Here is a 19039-nt window from a genome sequence, read left to right as displayed (position 1 = left end):
AATCATGAAAGCACTCTTTTCAACAGTCCCTTCATGTAAACATTAGTTGATATTTCAGTTAACTTATTTAATGTTAACAATTTTAAAGAATGAGATAAATCAAATAAGGACACAGTCTTGAAACAATCAAAATCTGAGCAAAAATCTTTACAGAAAATTTAGCTTTTACTTGTAAACATGAGAAAACACGTACCACATGAATGGTTACATATACCCTAAACTTAATAGAAAACAGAAGGGGATCAGTGAAGATAATCCAAAATAGACAATAATCTCACGTTTCCCATTATCAACAAAGTCAGCAACAGGGAGCAATTCTTGAAGATTATAGTAAAAACCTGCCCATGTGGAGGTTTTGCTTGCCCACTTATGGATACAAAGAATTGTCTCTCCTTCCTTCTCCCTCTGAGCCCTCCCATTAGAGTAGTTCTCATCCCTCTGCCTGAAACTTTTCCATTATATACTAAATTTTATTATTTATAGAGGCTAATTTCAACAAGCAGGCTAGATTCCAGTCCATCCTTCATTTTATCAAGAAGCCCTGAATTACAAAGGAAAGAAAAATAAAGAATCACCCTTGGTTACTATACGCTTTGGATATCTACCTACTCACTTCCATGTGTTTCTCTTTAAATTATTTATTTTTAATTGGAGGATAACTGCTTTATAATATTGTTTTGGTTTCTGCCATATATCAACACGAATCAGCCATTGGTATATGTATGTCCCCTTCCTATTCAACCTCCTTCCCACCTCCCTCCCCATTCCACCTCTCTATGTGTTTCTGATTGCTTTTGGCTGTGAAATCTGGCTTCTGGGATCTCAGTTCCCTGACCAGGGATAGAATCAGTGTGCTGGGCAATGAAGGCACAGAGTTCTAATCACTGGACCACCAGGGAATTTCCTATCCACTAACTTTCCCTTTTTTTAAAATTGAAATATAGTAGACACCTACCCACTTTTAAGTGATCACCAAAGTCTCATCCGTTGGATCACCGAAAAAGCAACAGAATTCCAGAAAAACATCTACTTCTGCTTTACTGACTACGCCAAAGCCTTTGACTGGGTGGATCACAATAAACTGTGGAGAAATCTTAAAGAGATGGGAATACCAGACCACCTGACCTGCCTCCTGAGAAATCTGTATGCAGGTCAAGAAGCAACAGTTAGAACTGGACATGGAACAACACAGACTGGTTCCAAATCAGGAAAGGAGTAGGCTGTATGTTGTCACCCTGATTATTTAACTTCAATGAAGAGTACATCATGTGAAATGCTGGGCTGGAAGAAGCACAAGCTGGAATCAAGATTGCCGGGAGAAATATCAATAACCTCAGATATGACACCACCTTTATGGCAGAAAGCGAAGAAGAGCTAAAGAGCCTCTTGATGAAAGTAAAAGAGGAGAGTTGAAAAAGTTGGCTTAAAACTTCAGAAAACTAAGATCATGGCATCCAGTCCTATCACTTCATGGCAAATTGATGGGGAAACAATGGAAACAGTGAGAGACTTTATTTTTGTGGGCTCCAAAATCACTGCAGATGGTGATTGCAGCCATGAAACCAAAAGACGCTTACTCCTTGGAAGAAAAGCTATGACCAACCTAGACAACATACTAAAAAGCAGACATTATTTTGCCAACAAAGGTCCATCTAATCAAGGCTATGGTTTTTCCAGTGGTCATGTATGGATGTGAGAGTTGGACTATAAAGAAAGCTGAGCACCAAAGAATTGATGCTTTTGAACTGTGGTGTTGGAGAAGACTCTTGAGAGTACCTTGGACTGCAAGGAGATTCAACCAGTGCATCCTAAAGGAAATCAGTCCTGAATATTCATTGGAAGCACTGATGTTGAAGCCGAAACTCCAATACTCTGGCCACCTGATGCGAAGAACTGACTCACTGGAAAAGACCCTGATGCTGGGAAAGATTGAAGGTGGGAGGAGAAGGGGATGACAGAGGATAAGATGGTTGGATGGCATCACTAACACAATGGACATGAATTTGAGTAGGCTCCGGGAGTTGGTCATGGACAGGGAATCCTGGCGTGCTGCAGTCCAGGGTGTTGCAAAGAGTCGGACACAACTGAGCGACTGAACTGAACAAGTATCCTCATTCCAATTTTATCCTGTGTTCAGAAACTGCAATCTAAGTAAAACAGAGTACTCCAGCATTCCATGTGATTTTTACCTATTAAATGGCAGAAAATGTCTACTTAGCCTTTATTAGTTTTCTGCATGTATTATTTAAAACTAATAAAGAAAAATTTTGGTGTGACCTCAAAATTAACATCTTCCACCAATTCAGATTTGAACTTTTAAACAGTGAAGATAGGGTACCAATATTTAAATTTACAGATTATTTTTAAAAATAAAAAATGTTAGATTTTTAAAATAGAAGTAAATACTGAAAAGGAGGAACATACCACTTAATTGGAATAGTTGACACTTGTCCTATTTGGCCAAGCCTCCTACTTTGGGATTTCTTTCAAGAACATTAACAAGGCAAACTAATGGTTGTTTAAATCTTTATAAAATTTCTGATTTTTAAAAAATTTACTGTACTTTTTCCATTTATATTTCCAGGAAACAAGATGAGATATCATAAAGCAAAACTAAAAAAAGTTTTAAACATCTATTTAAAGATATTTAAAGATTCCATCATATCTGAAAACTGTCTAATCTAGTAAAATACATCTAATTCACTACTTTATTTACAAATATTGGATTATTTCATAAATATTTCCAATTTAGCATTAAAAAAAACAAGTAAACAAAGTATACTGCATTAACACCCTGGGTAATGATTTCATTAAATTCCATGCCTGTGTGCAAGGCTCACAGTTTTAAACAAATGATAATTTGCAAAATTTTAAAGTACCATCATGTAGTTCCACCATAATAAGGGGATAATGTGAGCAGAGAAGACTTGAGAAGGCAAATGAGTTTTCTGATGATCACCTTTCTCAAACTCGGTCTTGTTCTGGCTGTTGCCGAGCACTAACTACAGATTTGTTGAGCAAAATGAGCATCTGTAAAATGAGTTAGAGGGGAGGCTGAAATTCAGACACAAACAGGAAAATAGGGTGACACACACAATTGTAATATCTGCCTGCTTTTCTAGAGCAGTCCTGATGCCTCACCAAACAAATAAAACTCAAAATGGTATCATTGGTACTGTTTATTTTCAATACTTAAAACTCACCATTTGTAAAATGGTGCTTCCATTTTAAAAAGTATAGACTATAAAAATGAGATAGAGAAATGCTTAAATCACTCTTAAAAATAACCATTTGCTTACATATGTATACAAAGGGCAACAAAAATATAGGGAAAAATGCTCATTCACCTTATCAATTATTTCTGTGGCCAATTAAAAAAATAGTTCTCTGTGCTAATCTATTTTTGCTCTTAACCCTAAGATTTACTTTAGGATTAGCATTAGAAGAGTCTCAAAACTCATCTATTTTAGTGAAATTGTATAATATTATAATTAAATTAACAGGAACAAGTCAGTAAATCTGTAATAAAATTCATGACTTTAAAATGATTATAAATTTCAATAATCTATTTTTAACTGGGGTGAAAAGTATAATTGAGTTACAGCTGAGATTTCATTTACTTAAAAAAAAAAAAAAAACTGTTTATCTTTTACCAGATGCAGGCTTTTTTCTAAGTCATATTGGCAAATAATTATCTTTTCATGTCTAAATAAAATTATAAACCAGCTCATCTGTTAAATAAATACAAGGAAGCACTTTTGCATTATACTGGCTTTGGTGCGATTTTTTTTTAAAGTTGTGAAGTACAGTCAAAAATTCATTTTTGAAATACAGCTGTCTCTGGAAGTTATTTGAGGCATCTGAACCAAATGTTGGGAAAATTCAATACTATATCATCGTAACTGTTTGTAAAATGTGAAAAAACACATCTGCCTTGGCTTTTCTGAAAATGCTAAAAAAAAAAGTATAAAAATCTATGATTAACAGAAATTATCATTTTAAAGGCAAAAACGAAAGAAAACAAAACCACAAATAAAACATATAATAATGAAATAACCCAAATGAATAAAATCACTGTCACAAACAGAAGACCAATTTCTCAGATTCTAAAACACAGATTATGAAAATAAATGAAACTATTTACTAAAAGAAAAGTATGTATATTTAAACTGTAAGAAAAACATTTCTCAGGTGACTAATTTTATAGTTATTTACTATTAATAAATTTAATAAATTTACTGAAATCACAATTATTGTTAATAATGAACTGAAATCTAATAAATAATAAGACCTGAACATCACAGATTAGAGAAGATATGTAGTATTAGTGCCACAGACAATTGAGCATCAAGTTCAGCAAGAAGCAGCAAGTTACCTACAAGAGGAAAAAAAATCAGGCGAGACTTATAGCTTTATTCTAACAATATTCAAAGCAGAAAATGTCTATATATTTTCTGAGGGCAGGAGAAGAATGTATGATGTAATAATTCTATATCTAGTTGGCTGGTCATTCTCATTTAAAAGACAACAGAAAGTCATTTATAATATTCCCCTGTCCAAAGATATTTATTGAGTGTCCTCTATGTGCCGACACTATTTCTGGTGCTGAAATACAACAGTAAAGACAGATCACTAGTCTCATGCCTCTTAACATTCCACGAGAGACAGACATTAAACAAACAAATACAAAGAAATAAGAAAAATGTTACGCAGGCACATGTCCTAGACAGAGAACTAAAATAACAAAGATCTGAGTGACTACTTTAACTTACATAGTCAGAACTGGGTCTTTACGAGGCTACAACATTTAAGCTGAAATCTGAATGACCAGGAGGGCTTCTGGAAAAAGATCATGAAAACTAGTACTTCACACAGAACAGAAGAATCAGTTTAATCTTGGACTGATTACAGATGGCATCACCGACTCTGTGGACATGAGTTTGAGTGAACTCCGGGATTTGGTGATGGACAGGGAGGCCTGGCGTGTTGTGATTCATGGGGTCGCAGAGAGTCGGACACGACTGAGTGATTGAACTGAACTGAGGGAAGGGAAAAAGATACACGATGAACTCAAAGAAGCAGACAGGGCCAATCGCATAGGGTTTTTTATAAGCAAGGTTGCAAGTTTGAGTATTATTTATTCTAAGTGCAATTTCCAAGCTCCAAGATGGTTTTAAGGAGGAGAGCATTATGATACGATTTGTATTTTAAAAGGACCATTCTGGTGGCTTTGTGGAAACTAGATGGCAATAGATGGGAGGTCTGGGAGGGGAAATAGACCAGAGGGGAAAGATGGCAATAAGAAGTAGATGGATTCAGCATATGTTTTGAAGGCTGAATTGAAGGAACTTGCTGAAAGACTGACCCTGAAGTACAAAAGAAAGAGAAATCAAGGACAATGCCTATATCTTTGGCTTGGCTGGTGGCTTAGCAAAATGGGGAAGAAAGAAGGAAGAGCAAGCTTGAGTAGAACAATTAATTTGTGAATCAAAATTATGTTATTCTTGATATTCACAGGAAAATCAATGTGATGATATGATCCAACTTGGAAACAACTGATAGAAAAAAAGCAACAAGGACATGGAATGAAAGAATGGTGAGGACTGAATCTATTTAATTATAAAACTAAGCTTAAATAATGGTATCTCATAATTTTAAAAAAAGATATAAAAGATATGTAGGCTAATACACATGCATGCCCTAGTATAATCAAAAAGTTCTAAGACTGAAATCCTCAAATAAATTAACAAGCATCTGAAAACTGGGAGATGAAGAGGCAGAAGGAATATGAAGTTCAACGTCTTTAAACCTATGAAGCTAATGGCTCTTTCATTTCTTAAGTTGATAAATTAAAAACCCAAATTTAAGTATATTATTTAAAGTCTTAGAAGCCATCCTCTGATAAAACTGCAAACTGTGTACCATTCAAATTATCAGCAATAAAAGTAAAAGAAACCTCTAGCTATATTTTGTTTAAAACTTTCAAAACACATTAAATACAAAACCCACTGTAACAGAAGATCAATCATCTCACTAAATTTTAAAATGACTGATCTAGAAAGAGAAAGATTCAGATTGGGTTATAAAATAAAATTTAAAGATAATTACAAGACAAACATCTAAAAACCAATGATCCAAAAGAAAGTAAAATGATAGGCCTAAATATAACAGCATTATCCCTTTGTTGGAGAAGGCAGTGGCACCCAACTCCAGTGCTCTTGCCTGGAGAATCCCATGGATGGAGGAGCCTGGTGGGCTGCAGTCCATGGGTCACTGGGAGTCGAACATGACTGAGCGACTTCACTTTCACTTTTCACATTCATGCATTGGAGAAGGAAATGGCAACCAACTCCAGTGTTCTTGCCTGGAGAATCCCAGGGACAGGGGAGCCTGGTGGGCTGCTGTCTACGGGGTCGCACAGAGTCGGACACGACTGAAGCGACTTAGCAGCAGCAGCAGCATCCTTTTGTTATATGATACATAAATACAAACAAGAAAGAAGGGTTGGCATTACAATGTTTGACAAAGTTATAATCAAAGCAAAAAGAGCATCAAAAAGCACTAAAATTGACAATTCTATTGAAAAATATTAATTATGTAAGACTGTAATAGACTAAATAAATCCAATATAATGACTCATATGAATATCAACAATAACCAAAATAGAAAGTATAAGAGAAGAAAAAACTGCTATTCATGATAGCAAGAATTACCATAAATATGAAGGCCTATGTGGCAAGAACTGTAATATTTTCCTGAAGAGCTGAATAAGAAAAGTCCTTACCATTGTCAAATGTTAAGTCTTCTAAATTATTCTCACAAACTTGTTTACACTTTGACAAAAATGATCTTAAACCTTTCCTGGAAAATTATGAAAACAGAAAGGAAATAACTGAAAAATAAAAGAAATGAAGATTATACAATACAATGAAAAGTCAGAGTAATCAAAAACAGGATAATCCTGAACTACAAATAGGAGGGGAAGGGGGTTGGGAATCACTGAAAGAGATAATAAAACTCATGCTTAAATGGAAATTCAGTTCATGACAAGCGAGGCATTTCAAACGTGCAAATAAAAGACAGAGTTTGTAGTAAATAGCTTTGGAAAACTGTCTAGCCATTATATTCTTTGCAGCGGAAGATGGAGAAGTTCTATACAATCAGCAAAAACAAGACCAGGAGCTGACTATGGTACAGATCATGAACTCTTTACTGCAAAATTCAGACTTAAATTGAAGTAAGTAGGGAAAACCACTAGACCATTCAGGTATGACCTAAATCAAATCCCTTACAATTATATAGTGAAAGTGGCAAATAGATTTGAGGGATTAGATCTGATAGAGTGCCTGAAGAACTATGGACGGAGGTTCATAACACTGTACAGGAGACAGTGATCAAAACCATCCCAAGAAAAAAAAATGCAAAAAGGCAAAAGGGTTGTCTGAGGAGGCCTTACAAACAGCTGAGAAGAGAAGAGAAGCTAAAGGCAAAGGAGAAAAGGAAAGATATACCCATCTGAATGCAGAGTTCCAAAGAATAGCAAAGAGAGATAAGAAAGCGTTCCTCAGTGATCAATGCAAAGAAATAGAGGAAAACAACAGAATAGGAAAGACTAGAGGCCTCTACAAGAAAATTAGAGATACCAAGGGAACATTTCATGCAAAGATGGGCTCGATAAAGGACAGAAATGGTATGGACCTAACAGAAGCAGAAGATCTTAAGAGGTGGCAAGAATACACACAAGAACTATACAAAAAAGATCTTCATGACCCAGATAACCACGATGGTGTGATCACTCACCTAAAGCCAGGCATCCTGGAATGCAAAGTCAAGAGGGCCTTAGGAAGCACCACTACAAACAAAGCTAGTGGAGGTGATGGAATTCCAGTTGAGCTATTTCAAATCCTGAAAGATGACGCTGTGAAAGTGCTGCACTCAATATGCCAGCAAATTTGGAAAACTCAGCAGTGGCCACAGGACTGGAAAAGGTCAGTCTTCATTCCAATCGTAAAGAAAGGCAATGCCAAAGAATGTTCAAACTACTGCACAATTCTATTCATCTCATATGCTGGCAAAGTAATGCTCAAAATTCTCCAAACCAGGCTTCAAGAGTACGTGAACCGAGAACTTCCAGATGTTCAAGTTGGATTTAGAAAAGGCAGAGGAACCAGAGATCAAATTGCCAACATCCACTGGATCACTGAAAAAGCAACAGAATTCCAGAAAAACATCTATTTCTGCTTTATTGACTATGCCAAAGCCTTTGACTAATGTGGATCACCACAAACTGTGGAAAAATCTTAAAGAGATGGGAATACCTGACCTGTCTCCTAAGAAATCTGTATACAGGTCAAGAAGCAACAGTTAGAACCGGATGTGGAACAACAGACTGATTCCAAATTGGGAAAGGAGTACGTCAAGGCTGTATGTTGTCACCCTGATCATTTAACTTCTATGCAGAATACATCATGCGAAATGCCGGGCTGGATGAAGCATAAGCTTCATCGGACGGACCTTTGTTGACAAAGTAATGTCTCTGCTTTTTAGTATGCTGTCTAGGTTGGTCATAGCTTTTCTTTCAAGGAGTAAACGTTTTTTAATTTCATGGCTGCAGTCACCATCTGCAGTGATTTTGGAGCCCACAAAAATAAAGTCTGACACTGTTTCCATTGTATCCCCATCTATTTGCTGTGAAGTGGTAGGACTGGATGCCATGATCTTAGTTTTCTGAATGTTGAGCTTCAAGCCAACTTCTTCACTCTCCTCTTTCACTTTCATCAAGAGGCTCTTTAGCTCTTCTTCGCTTTCTGCCATAAGGGTGGTGTCATCTGCATATCTGAGGTTACTGATATTTCTCCCGGCAATCTTGATTCCAGCTTGTGCTTCTTCCAGCCCAGCATTCCTCATGACATACTCTGCATACAAGTTAAATAAGCAGGGTGACAATACACAACCTTGACGTACTCCTTTTCCTATCTGGAACCAGTCTGTTGCTCCATGTCCAGTTCTAGGACAAAACTGTCCCTGATGGAGCAAACATTTAAATGTTGGAGGGTGTAGGAGAAAGGAGAAAACTAGAGGAAACTGTGTGAAATAGCTTTAGAGTCGACTAGTAGAAAAAATGTATACATGAGAAAGAAAGGAATAAAGGAGGACCACCAAATTTACCTAAAGGAAAAAAACCTTCCACACAGAAAAGTACCATAATCAGAGTACAAAAATAGTAGACAAACTGAAGAAAACTTTTAAAACATATGAAAAGTCAATATTTTTAAAGCATAAACAGCATCCTCTTAGACCTGCTTCTGCTGTATTCCAGAGGTTTTGGATAATCCTGTTTTCATTTTTGTCTGCAGCTAAGTTTTAATTTCCTCTTTGGTTTCTTCAGTAGTCCACTGGTTGTTTAGTAGCATGTTGTTTAGCTTCCATGTGTCCCTGTTTTTGTAGTTGGTTTTTTTCCCCCTTATGGTTGATTTCTAGTTTCATAGTGTTGGAAAAGATGCTTGATATTATTCTAATTTTCTTAAAGTTACCAAGGTATGTTTTGCAGCCATGCACGTGCTCTATCCTGGAGGATGTTCCATGTGCACTACAGTGTGTATTCTGGAGCTTTCAGATGAAATGCTCTCTATATGTCAGTTAAGACCATTTGGTCTAATGTGTCATTGAAGGCCTGTGATTCCTTACTGATTTTCTATCTGGATGATCTTTCCATTGATGAAAGTTCGCGGGGGGGAGGTTAAAGTCTCCTACTATTATTGTGTCACTGTTGATTTTTCCTTTTATGTCTGCTAATATTTAACTTATTTAAGTGCGTCTATGGTGGATATTTACAATTATTATATCTTCTTATATTTATACCTTGATCATTATGTAGTATCCTTCCTTGTCTCTTGGAACAGTCTTTAAAGTCTATTTTGTATGACATAAATATTGCTACTCTGGCTTTCTTTTGGATTTGTATTTGCATGGAATAACTTTTTCCATCCTCTCATTTTCAGTCTTTATGTATCTTTAGATCTAAAGTGAGTCTCATAGGCAGCATATATATGGGTCTTATTTTATACCCATTCAGCCAGTCAATGTCTTTTGGTTGGAGAATTTAGTCTGTTTACGTTTAAGGTAATTATTGATATATGTGTTCTTAATGCCATTTTGTTGTTTTAGATTTAAATTTGTAGGTCATTCTTGCCTCCCCTTCTTCTTCTTTTTTCTTTTCTCTTGTGCTTTGAAGACTATTTCAGTGTTGTGTTTCAATTCCTTTTTCTTTTTTTGTGTGTATATCTACTAAAGATTTTTGGTTTGAGGTTACCATGAGGCTTTTGTATAGCAATCTATGCATATACACGTGTTTTAAGTTGCTCATTTTTTAGTTTCAAATGCAATTTAAAAACCCTGCACTTGACTCTCCTCCCCTCATGATTACTGTCTTTGATATCACATTTTACATCTGTTTCATGAATCCCGTAACTGCTTATTGTGGATATGGATGATTTTACTACTTTTGTCTTTTAACTTTCCTACTAGTTTTGTGTATGGATGATTTCCTACCTTACTGTATGTTTGCCTTTACTGGTGAGCTTTCCAAGTAATTTTTTGTTCCTAGTTGTGTCCTTTTTTTTTTAACCTAGATAAGTTCCTTTACCATTCATTGTAAGGATGGTTAGGTGGTGCTGAACTCTTAGCTTCTGCTTGTCAGTAAGGCTTCCCAGGTGGCACAATGGTAAAGAATCTGCCTGCCAATGCAGGAGACTTAGGAGATGTGGGTTTGATCCTGGGTCAGGAAGATCCCCTGGAATAGGAAATGGCAACCCACTCCAGTATTCTTGCCTGGAAAATTCCATGGACAGAGGAGCCTGGCAGGCTACAGTCCATGGGGTCACAAAGAGTTGGACATGACTGAGCACACATGCAAAGCTTTGACTTCTCTATCAAATGTGAATGAAAGACTTGCTAAACATAGTATTTTTGGTTGTATATTTTTCTTATTCATTACCTTAAATATACCATGTAACTACCTTCTGGCCTACAGAGTTTCTGCTGAAAAATTAGCTGATAGCCTTATAGGAGTTCCCTTGTATGTTATTTGTTGCTTTCCCCTTGCTGTTTTTAATATTCTCTTCTCTGAAAGTGAAAGTCACTCAGTCTTGGCCAACTCTTTGCAACTCCACGGACCATACAGTCCATGGAATTCTCTAGGCCAGAATACCAGAGTGGGTAGCTGTTCCCTTCTCCAGCGGATCTTCCCAAGTCAGGGATCGAACCCAGGTCTCCCACATTGTAGGCTTAGCAGCTAGCCACCAGAGAAGCCCAAGAATACTGGAGTGGGTAGCTTATCCCTTCTCCAGGGGATCTTCCTGACCCAGGAATCAAACGGTCTCCTGCACTGCAGGCGAATTCTTTACCAGCTGAGCTACCAGGGAAGCCCATTCTCTTCTCTATTTACCTTTAATTTCTGCCATCTTAATTACATTGTGTCTTGGAGTGTTCCTTTCTGGGTAAATTCTGTATGGGACTCTTTGTGCTTCCTGAACTTAGGTGACTGCTTCCTTCCCCAGGTTCAGTTCAGTTCAGTCGCTCAGTCATGTCCGACTCTTTGCGACCCCATGAATCACAGCACGCCAGGCCTCCCTGTCCATCACCAACTCCCGGAGTTCACTCAAACTCATGTCCATCGAGTCGGTGATGCCATCCAGCCATCTCACTCTCTGTCGTCCCCTTCTCCTCCCGCCCCCAATTCCTCCCAGCATCAGAGTCTTTTCCAGTGAGTCAACTCGTCTCATGAGGTGGCCAAAGTATGGGAGCTTCAGCTTTAGCATCAGTCCTTCCAATGAACACCCAGGATTGATCTCCTTTAGGATGGACTGGTTGGATCTCCTTGCAGACCAAGGGACTCTCAAGAGTCTTCTCCAGCACCACAGTTCAAAATCATCAATTCTTCGGCGATCAGCTTTCTTCACAGTCCAACTCTCACATCCATACATGACCACTGGAAAAACCATAGCCTTGACTAGACGGACATTGTTGGCAAAGTAATGTCTCTGCTTTTTAAAATACTATCTAGGTTGGTCATAACTTTCCCTCCAAGGAGTAAGCGTCTTTTAATTTCATGGCTGCAATCAGCATCCGCAGTGATTCTGGAGCCAAAAAAATAAAGTCTGACACTGTTTCCACTGTTTCCCCATCTATTTCCCATGAAGTGATGGGACCAGATGCCATGATCTTCGTTTTCTGAATGTTAAGCTTCAAGCCAACCTTTTCACTCTCCTCCTTCACTTTCATCAAGAGGCTTTTTAGTTCCTCTTCACTTTCTGCTATGAGGTGGTGTCATCTGCATATCTGAGGTTATTGATATTTCTCCCGGCAATCTTGATTCCAGCTTGTGCTTCTTCCAGCCCAGTGTTTCTCATGATGTACTCTGCATGTAAGTTAAATAAGCAGGGTCCTTTTCCTATTTGAAACCAGTCTGTTGTTCCATGTCCAGTTCTAACTGTTGCTTCCTGACCCGCATACAGGTTTCTCAAGAGGCAGGTCAGGTGGTCTGGTATTCCCATCTCTTTCAGAATTTTCCACAGTTTATTGTGATCCACACAGCCAAAGGTTTTGGCATAGTCAATGAAGCAGAAATAGATGTTTTTCTGGAACTCTCTTGCTTCCTCCATGATCCAGTGGATGTTGGCAATTTGATCTCTGGTGCCTCTGCCTTTTCTAAAACCTGCTTGAACATCTGGAAGTTCACGGTTCACATATTGCTGAAGCCTGGCTTGGAGAATTTTGAGCATGACTTTACTAGCGTGTGAGATGAGTGCAATTGTGCGGAAGTTTGAGCATTCTTTGGCATTGCCTTTCTTTAGGAAGCTTTTAACTTAAATGCCTCCAATAATTTGGGATTCCTACAGTGCAAATATTACTGCACAATATTACTGTTGTTCCAGAGGTTCCTGTGTGTGTGCTAAGTCCCTTCAGTGTGTCCAAGTCTTTGTGACCCTCTGGATTGTAACCCACCAAGCTGGTCCTCATTTCCTTTCATTCTTTTCTCTTTTTTCTTTCAGCAGTTGTGATTTCCAATACTCTGTCTTCCAGCTCACTGATCCATTCCTCTGTATCATTTAGCCTACTGTTTATTCTTTCTACTTTTCTATTCTTTATTATTTCTAGCGAATTTTTCATTCAGTTATTGTATTCTTCATCTCTGGCTGTTCTTTATACTTTCTAACTCTTTGTTAAATAGTTTTAACCTTCATTCTATGCATCTATTCTTTTCTCTAATTAAACATAAAAGCTTTTGAATAGCAAAGGAAACCACTGACAAAATGAAAAGACAACCTACTGAATAGGAGAAAATTTGTGCAAATGATATGACCAATAAGGGGTCAATATCCAACATATATAAATAGCTCATACAACTCAATGTCAAGAAAGCAAACAATCCAATTAAAAGATGGGCAGAAGAACTGAACAGACATTTTTCCAAAGAGGATATCCAGGTGGACAATAAGCACATGAAAAGATGCTCAATATCAATAATCATCAGAGAGATAAAAATCAAAACCACTTGCAATATCACTGCACACCTCTTAGAACAGCTATCATCAAAAAGAATGCAAATAACAAGTGTTGACGAGGAGGTGGAGAAAAGGAACCCCATACACTGTTGGTGGAAATGTAAACTGGTGCAGCCACTATGGAAAACAGGTTTCTCAAAAAACTAAAAACAGAGCTACCATGTAACTCAGCAATTTCACTCCTGGATAAATCTCCAAAAAACTAAAACACTAATTTGAAGAGATACATGTACCCCAGTGTTCACAACAGTCAAGATATGGAAGCAACCTAAGTGTCCACCAACAGATGAATGGATAAAGAAGATGTAGGGTATGTGTATAAACACATACACACAAGAATATTATTCACTTACGAAAAAGAATGAAATCTTGCCATTTGCAGCAACATTGATGGACTGGAGGGCATTAGGCTATGTGAAATAAGTCAGATAAGAGAAAGCCCAATAATGTACATCACATATATGTGGAATCTAAAATATAAAACAAACTACTGAATATAACAGAAAAGAAGCAGACACACAGATACAGAGGACAAACTAGTGGTTACCAATGGGGGGTGGCAATATAGGGGTGGTCGAAGCGGGGGTATAAACTACTGGGTATAAAAGTGAAGTGAAGTCACTCAGTTGTGTCTGACTCTTTGTGACCCCATGGACTATAGCCCATGAAGCTCCTCTGTCCATGGAGTTTTCCAGGCAAGGAATACTGGAGTGGGTTGCCATGTCCTTCTCCAGGGGATCTTCTCAACTCAGGGATCGAACCTGGGTCTCCCACATTGCAGGTAGACACTTTACCACTGAGCCACCAGGGAAGCCCACTGGGTATAAGTTAGGCTACAAAGGTGTATTGCACACCATGGGGAATATAGCCAACATTTTGCAATAATTGTAAATGTGGTGTAATCTTTAAAAATTGCATTAAAAATAAAAAAAATTAAATAAATTAAAAAGAAAACCTGATAGAACTGAACAAAGCATTTAAGTGTAAGTAATTAAAAGAATATTAAAATGGTCAAACATTGAAATCACATCAAATCAAGAAATTACTGGACTTCTATGTTATTCTTTTTGGGGGTAAGAATTTAAACATTAGTCAGTCTCTGTATACGAGTGAACTTGAACACAAAGGCAGCAACTTTAAAGCCAAGAAGTGAGAAATTCCAATCTTTCAGAGCCTTAATTTATGAACCTAGCAACTAATCCTTATGTGTTAAATAACTACATCACATAATGGTATGCTTTCTTTTTTAAGGTTTGTTGAGAAGTCAGAATTGTATTATTTTAAAAATATACTCATTAATTCATGACCTGAATTATAATCAAAAGTAGGATATACCCTTAAGTCAAATAAGTGAAACTGCGTTATGATGAGCCCAGTCTACTTGCTGAAGGCAGAGAAAGGATAAACATCTTCGTTTCCTCTGCAAATTCGGCCCATTCAGTATCTGGACTGTAACTGTTCCTTGAATGCAACTTGAATATTTATTTGCTCAAGTAACCCAAGAAGAGGCAAATGTATGCATAATTATGTTATATTCTCTTCTATGTGTGCTAATGACATTTTGGAGATCATTTTACACTTATTAGGTGGAACTTAGTAAGAGGACTCCAAAAGAGTATTATTATAGATTATTCTTCAGTTCAGTTCAGTCACTCAGTCGTGTCTGACTCTTTGTGACCCCATGCATCACAGCACGCCAGGCCTCCCTGTCCATCACCAACTCCCAGAGTTCACTCAAACTCATGTCCATCGAGTCGGTGATGCCATCCAGCCATCTCACTCTCTGTCATCCCCTTCTCCTCCCGCCCCCAATCCCTCCCAGCATCAGAGTCTTTTCCAGTGAGTCAACTCGTTGCATGAGGTGGCCAAAGTATTGGAGTTTCATGTTTAGCATCAGTCCTTCCAATGAACACCCAGGATTGATCTCCTTGTGTTATCCAGGAAAAAAAGGACACTGTGCCCTATCTGAAACCTTGTTTTTAAAGTGATGCCGCAAGTTACCTCAGTAATCTCTCCATAATGAACTATACACACAATGATCAAAATACTGTATTTGAAATGTAAAACCATTTTAATTGTGCAAATTAAGAAACTGGTTGGCATAATTATGGTCACACCATTATTCTACAATGTTTAACTTTATGAAGCAGCAAGTGAATGCCCACCTGGTCAAAAAGCATTACTCCTCATTCCAATGACCTTTTTTGTAGAAATAGATAAACCCATCCCAAAATTTATATGGAATCTCAGGGGACCTTGAAGAGCCAAAACAATATTAAAGAAGTACAAAACTGATGACTCACACATCCTGATTTCAAAACTTACTACAAAGCTACTAAAATCAAAACAGTGTAATACAGGCACTCTACAATGGTGGTCTAGGGGTTAAGAAACCGCCTTGCAATACAAGGGACACAGGTTTGATCCGTGGTCTGGGAAGATGCCACACGTCTTGGAGCAACTAAGCCTGTGCTCCACAACGACTGTGCCCGTGACAATAAGACCATTCAATGGGGAAGGACAGCTTTTTCAACAAATGATACTAGGGAAAAGTGGACATCCATAGGCAAAAGAATGAAGGTGGACCCTTATCTAACACTGTATACAGAAATAAACTCAAAATGGATCAAAGACCTAAGACTATAAAGACATAAGACTGTTTCTTTCATCAAAGAAAACATAGGGCAAAAGCTTCATGTATTGGATTTGTCAACGATTTCTTGAGTAAGACACCAAAGGCTAAGGCAACTAAAGAAAAAATGGACAAACTGGACTTCATGAAAATGTATACTGTTTTGTGCATCTATAGACACCATCAACAGAGTAAAAAGGCAACCCACAGAATGAGAGAAAATATTTACAAACCATTTTTCTGATAAAGGATTAACCAGAATGTACAGAGAACTTCTAAATGTCAACAACAGAAAACAACTTGATTAAAAAATGGGCAAAGGATTTGAGTAGGTATTTCTCTAAAGTAGATATACAAATGGTCAATATGCACATAAAAAGATGCTCAACATGAGTAATCCTTAGGGAAATGCAAAAAAACAAAAAAACCTACAATGAAATACTCCTCACATCCATTAGGGTAGCTGCTATTAAAGTAAAGAAAAAAAATTACAAGTATTAGAAAGGAGGTGGAGAAATTGGAACACTTGTGTATTATGGATAGGAATATAAATTGTACAGCCACTATGGAAAACAGGATGATGGTCCTTCAAAAAGAATAAAAACATAATTACCATATGATCTAGCAATACCACTTATGGGTATATACTGAAAAGACTGAAAGCAGGGTCTTGAAGAAATATTTATATGCTCACATTCATAGTAGCATTTTACGACGGCTAAAATGTAGAAGCAATCCAAGTGTCCCATCAAAAGGTGAATAAATAAGTAAAATGCGATATATACACACAATACAAAAATCAGACTTGAAAAGGATGAAAACTCTGACATGAGACAACATGGATGAACTTTGAGGACTGTTTCACTTGGTTAAGGTCTTCCCTGGTGGCTCAGTAGGTAAAGAGTCTGCCTGCAATGTAGGAGACCTGGGTTCACTTGGTTAAGTGAAGTAAGCCAGGCACAAAAATACAAATACTGTTATTCCACTTACAGGGAATGCCCAGAATAATCAAACTCACAGAGACAAAAAAAAGTATAATGCTGGCTGCCAGGGGCTGCCGAAAAGATGGGAATGGGAAGTTATTTTTTAATGAGTATAGAATTTCACTTTTAGCAGATGAAAAGCATTCTGGAATGAATAATTGTTTTGGTAACACAACATTATGAATGTATTTTATACACTTAAAAATGGTTTGAATGGCAAATTTTATGTTATGTGTACCTTACCACAGTATTAAAAAAAAAAAAAGAAACTGAAGAAAAAAAGAAAGTTACTAATGCTCTCATTAGAAATGTTTAGGAGATTCCATGGTGGTCTAGGGGTTAAGAAACCACCTTGCAATACAAGGGACACAGGTTTGATCCGTGGTCTGGGAAGATGCCACATGTCTTGGAGCAACTAAGCCTGTGCTCCACAGCGACTGTGCCCGTGCTCTGGAGCCCAGAAGCCACAACAACTGAGCCTGCTGGCCACAACTACTTAAGCCTGTGCACACTAGAGCCCATGCTCAGCAACATGAGAAGTTACCATGATAAGAAGCCTGAACACCGCAACTAGAGAATAGTCCGTGCTCTCTGCAACTAGAAAAAGCCTGCACACAGCAACAAAGACCCAGAACAGCCAATAAATAAATAACATTCTTTAAAAAGAGAAGCTTTTAGGATATCAAAACAAAAAATTGCTTCAAGTTTTATACAGTAGTTTTAGTTTCAAAGCAAGTTACTCAGTACATTTCAAAACAAACAGCCTTTTGACAGAAGGGTAAAAAGAAAAAAGCATTAGGCTAAGGGCAGAATTATTAAACCTGTATCAACCAGCGAGGGAATGGCTGACATATAAAATACAATTATCCTGAATTTCACCAAATATTTCTCCCAAATCAATGAATATTTTATTAATCAAATTATCATAAAAGCTAAAACTGAAGTTAAAATTTTCACTACAATCTTAAAAAGCAAATTACCTTAAGACTGTCAATGTGTCTTCAATTTTTGAATGTGCGTATTACAAATTTTATTTAGTAACAAAACTAATGCACCAAATTTGTCTTTCATCAACAACCTCCAATGCAATTTCATACAACCATACTGGAGATACCCTACTGCCGTGACAACATAAAAAGACTCTTTTGGAAGAAGGGAAACAAGCAAGGATATACGGGCAGAAGTGTTCAAAAATTATTTTGAGGGTTTTAATACATACCAGGCTCCAATTTGATAATTTTTACTGCAGCCAACTCTCCTGTATGTATATTTCTGGCCTAAAATAAAAATGAAAATAAAAATTTTAAAAAGTCTGTCAAGTACTTTGTTATTTAGATACTTATCAATCAGGCTTTTAACAAAGCTGAAAAATAAAATCTTTATTTCCAAATAGAAAAAAATTCACACACACACACCCCTCCCCCTACCTTTAATCCCACAACTGAAAGACAACTACTGTTTAAAATTTCGGTTTCCTTCCAACTCTTTTCTTACACTTAACTTTTCCCATTAAAAAAAATACACATGGTTTTTATATATTTTATAAATATAGTCACAGGTCATTAAAGGAAAATAAAAATATCAAATCATGTTTCTTACTATCCAGAGGAAAAAGCTAACATTTAGTCTACATGTTTCCTTTTTTGCCCTGTGTGTGTGTGCTCAAATGTGTGTGTGTTGTACAAGATGTGTCATCACAGTCTTCTACAATATGGTGTGCAGTTCAGTTCAGTTCAGTTGCTCAGTCATGTCCAACTCTTTGCGAACCCACGGACTGCATTACTCTAGGCCTCCCTGTCCATCACCAAACTCCTGGAGTTTACTCAAACTTAAGTCCATTGAGTCGGTGATGCCATCCA

At 37.2% G+C, this 19039-nt stretch overlaps 1 protein-coding gene across 3 annotated transcripts in view; it reads right to left on the bottom strand.

Moving 5' to 3' along the window:
- MAP4K5 (mitogen-activated protein kinase kinase kinase kinase 5) overlaps positions 1-19039 on the bottom strand; it is a 115048-nt gene that overhangs the window by 71429 nt on the left and 24580 nt on the right. For all 3 annotated transcript variants that reach the window (XM_055436963.2, XM_055436964.2, XM_088839725.1), the window contains exon 2: positions 18400-18457. In XM_055436963.2, the coding sequence (XP_055292938.1) occupies positions 18400-18457 (58 nt within the window). The remainder of the gene's footprint in view (positions 1-18399; positions 18458-19039) is intronic.

This window comes from Moschus berezovskii, chromosome 9, assembly GCF_049115385.1.
Source record: "Moschus berezovskii isolate FMDL1 chromosome 9, NW_MosBer_1.0, whole genome shotgun sequence".
In the NCBI taxonomy this organism is placed as follows: Eukaryota; Metazoa; Chordata; class Mammalia; order Artiodactyla; family Moschidae; genus Moschus; species Moschus berezovskii.
Note: the sequence above shows the minus strand (reverse complement) of the source record. Positions and strands in the feature narration are given on the sequence as shown.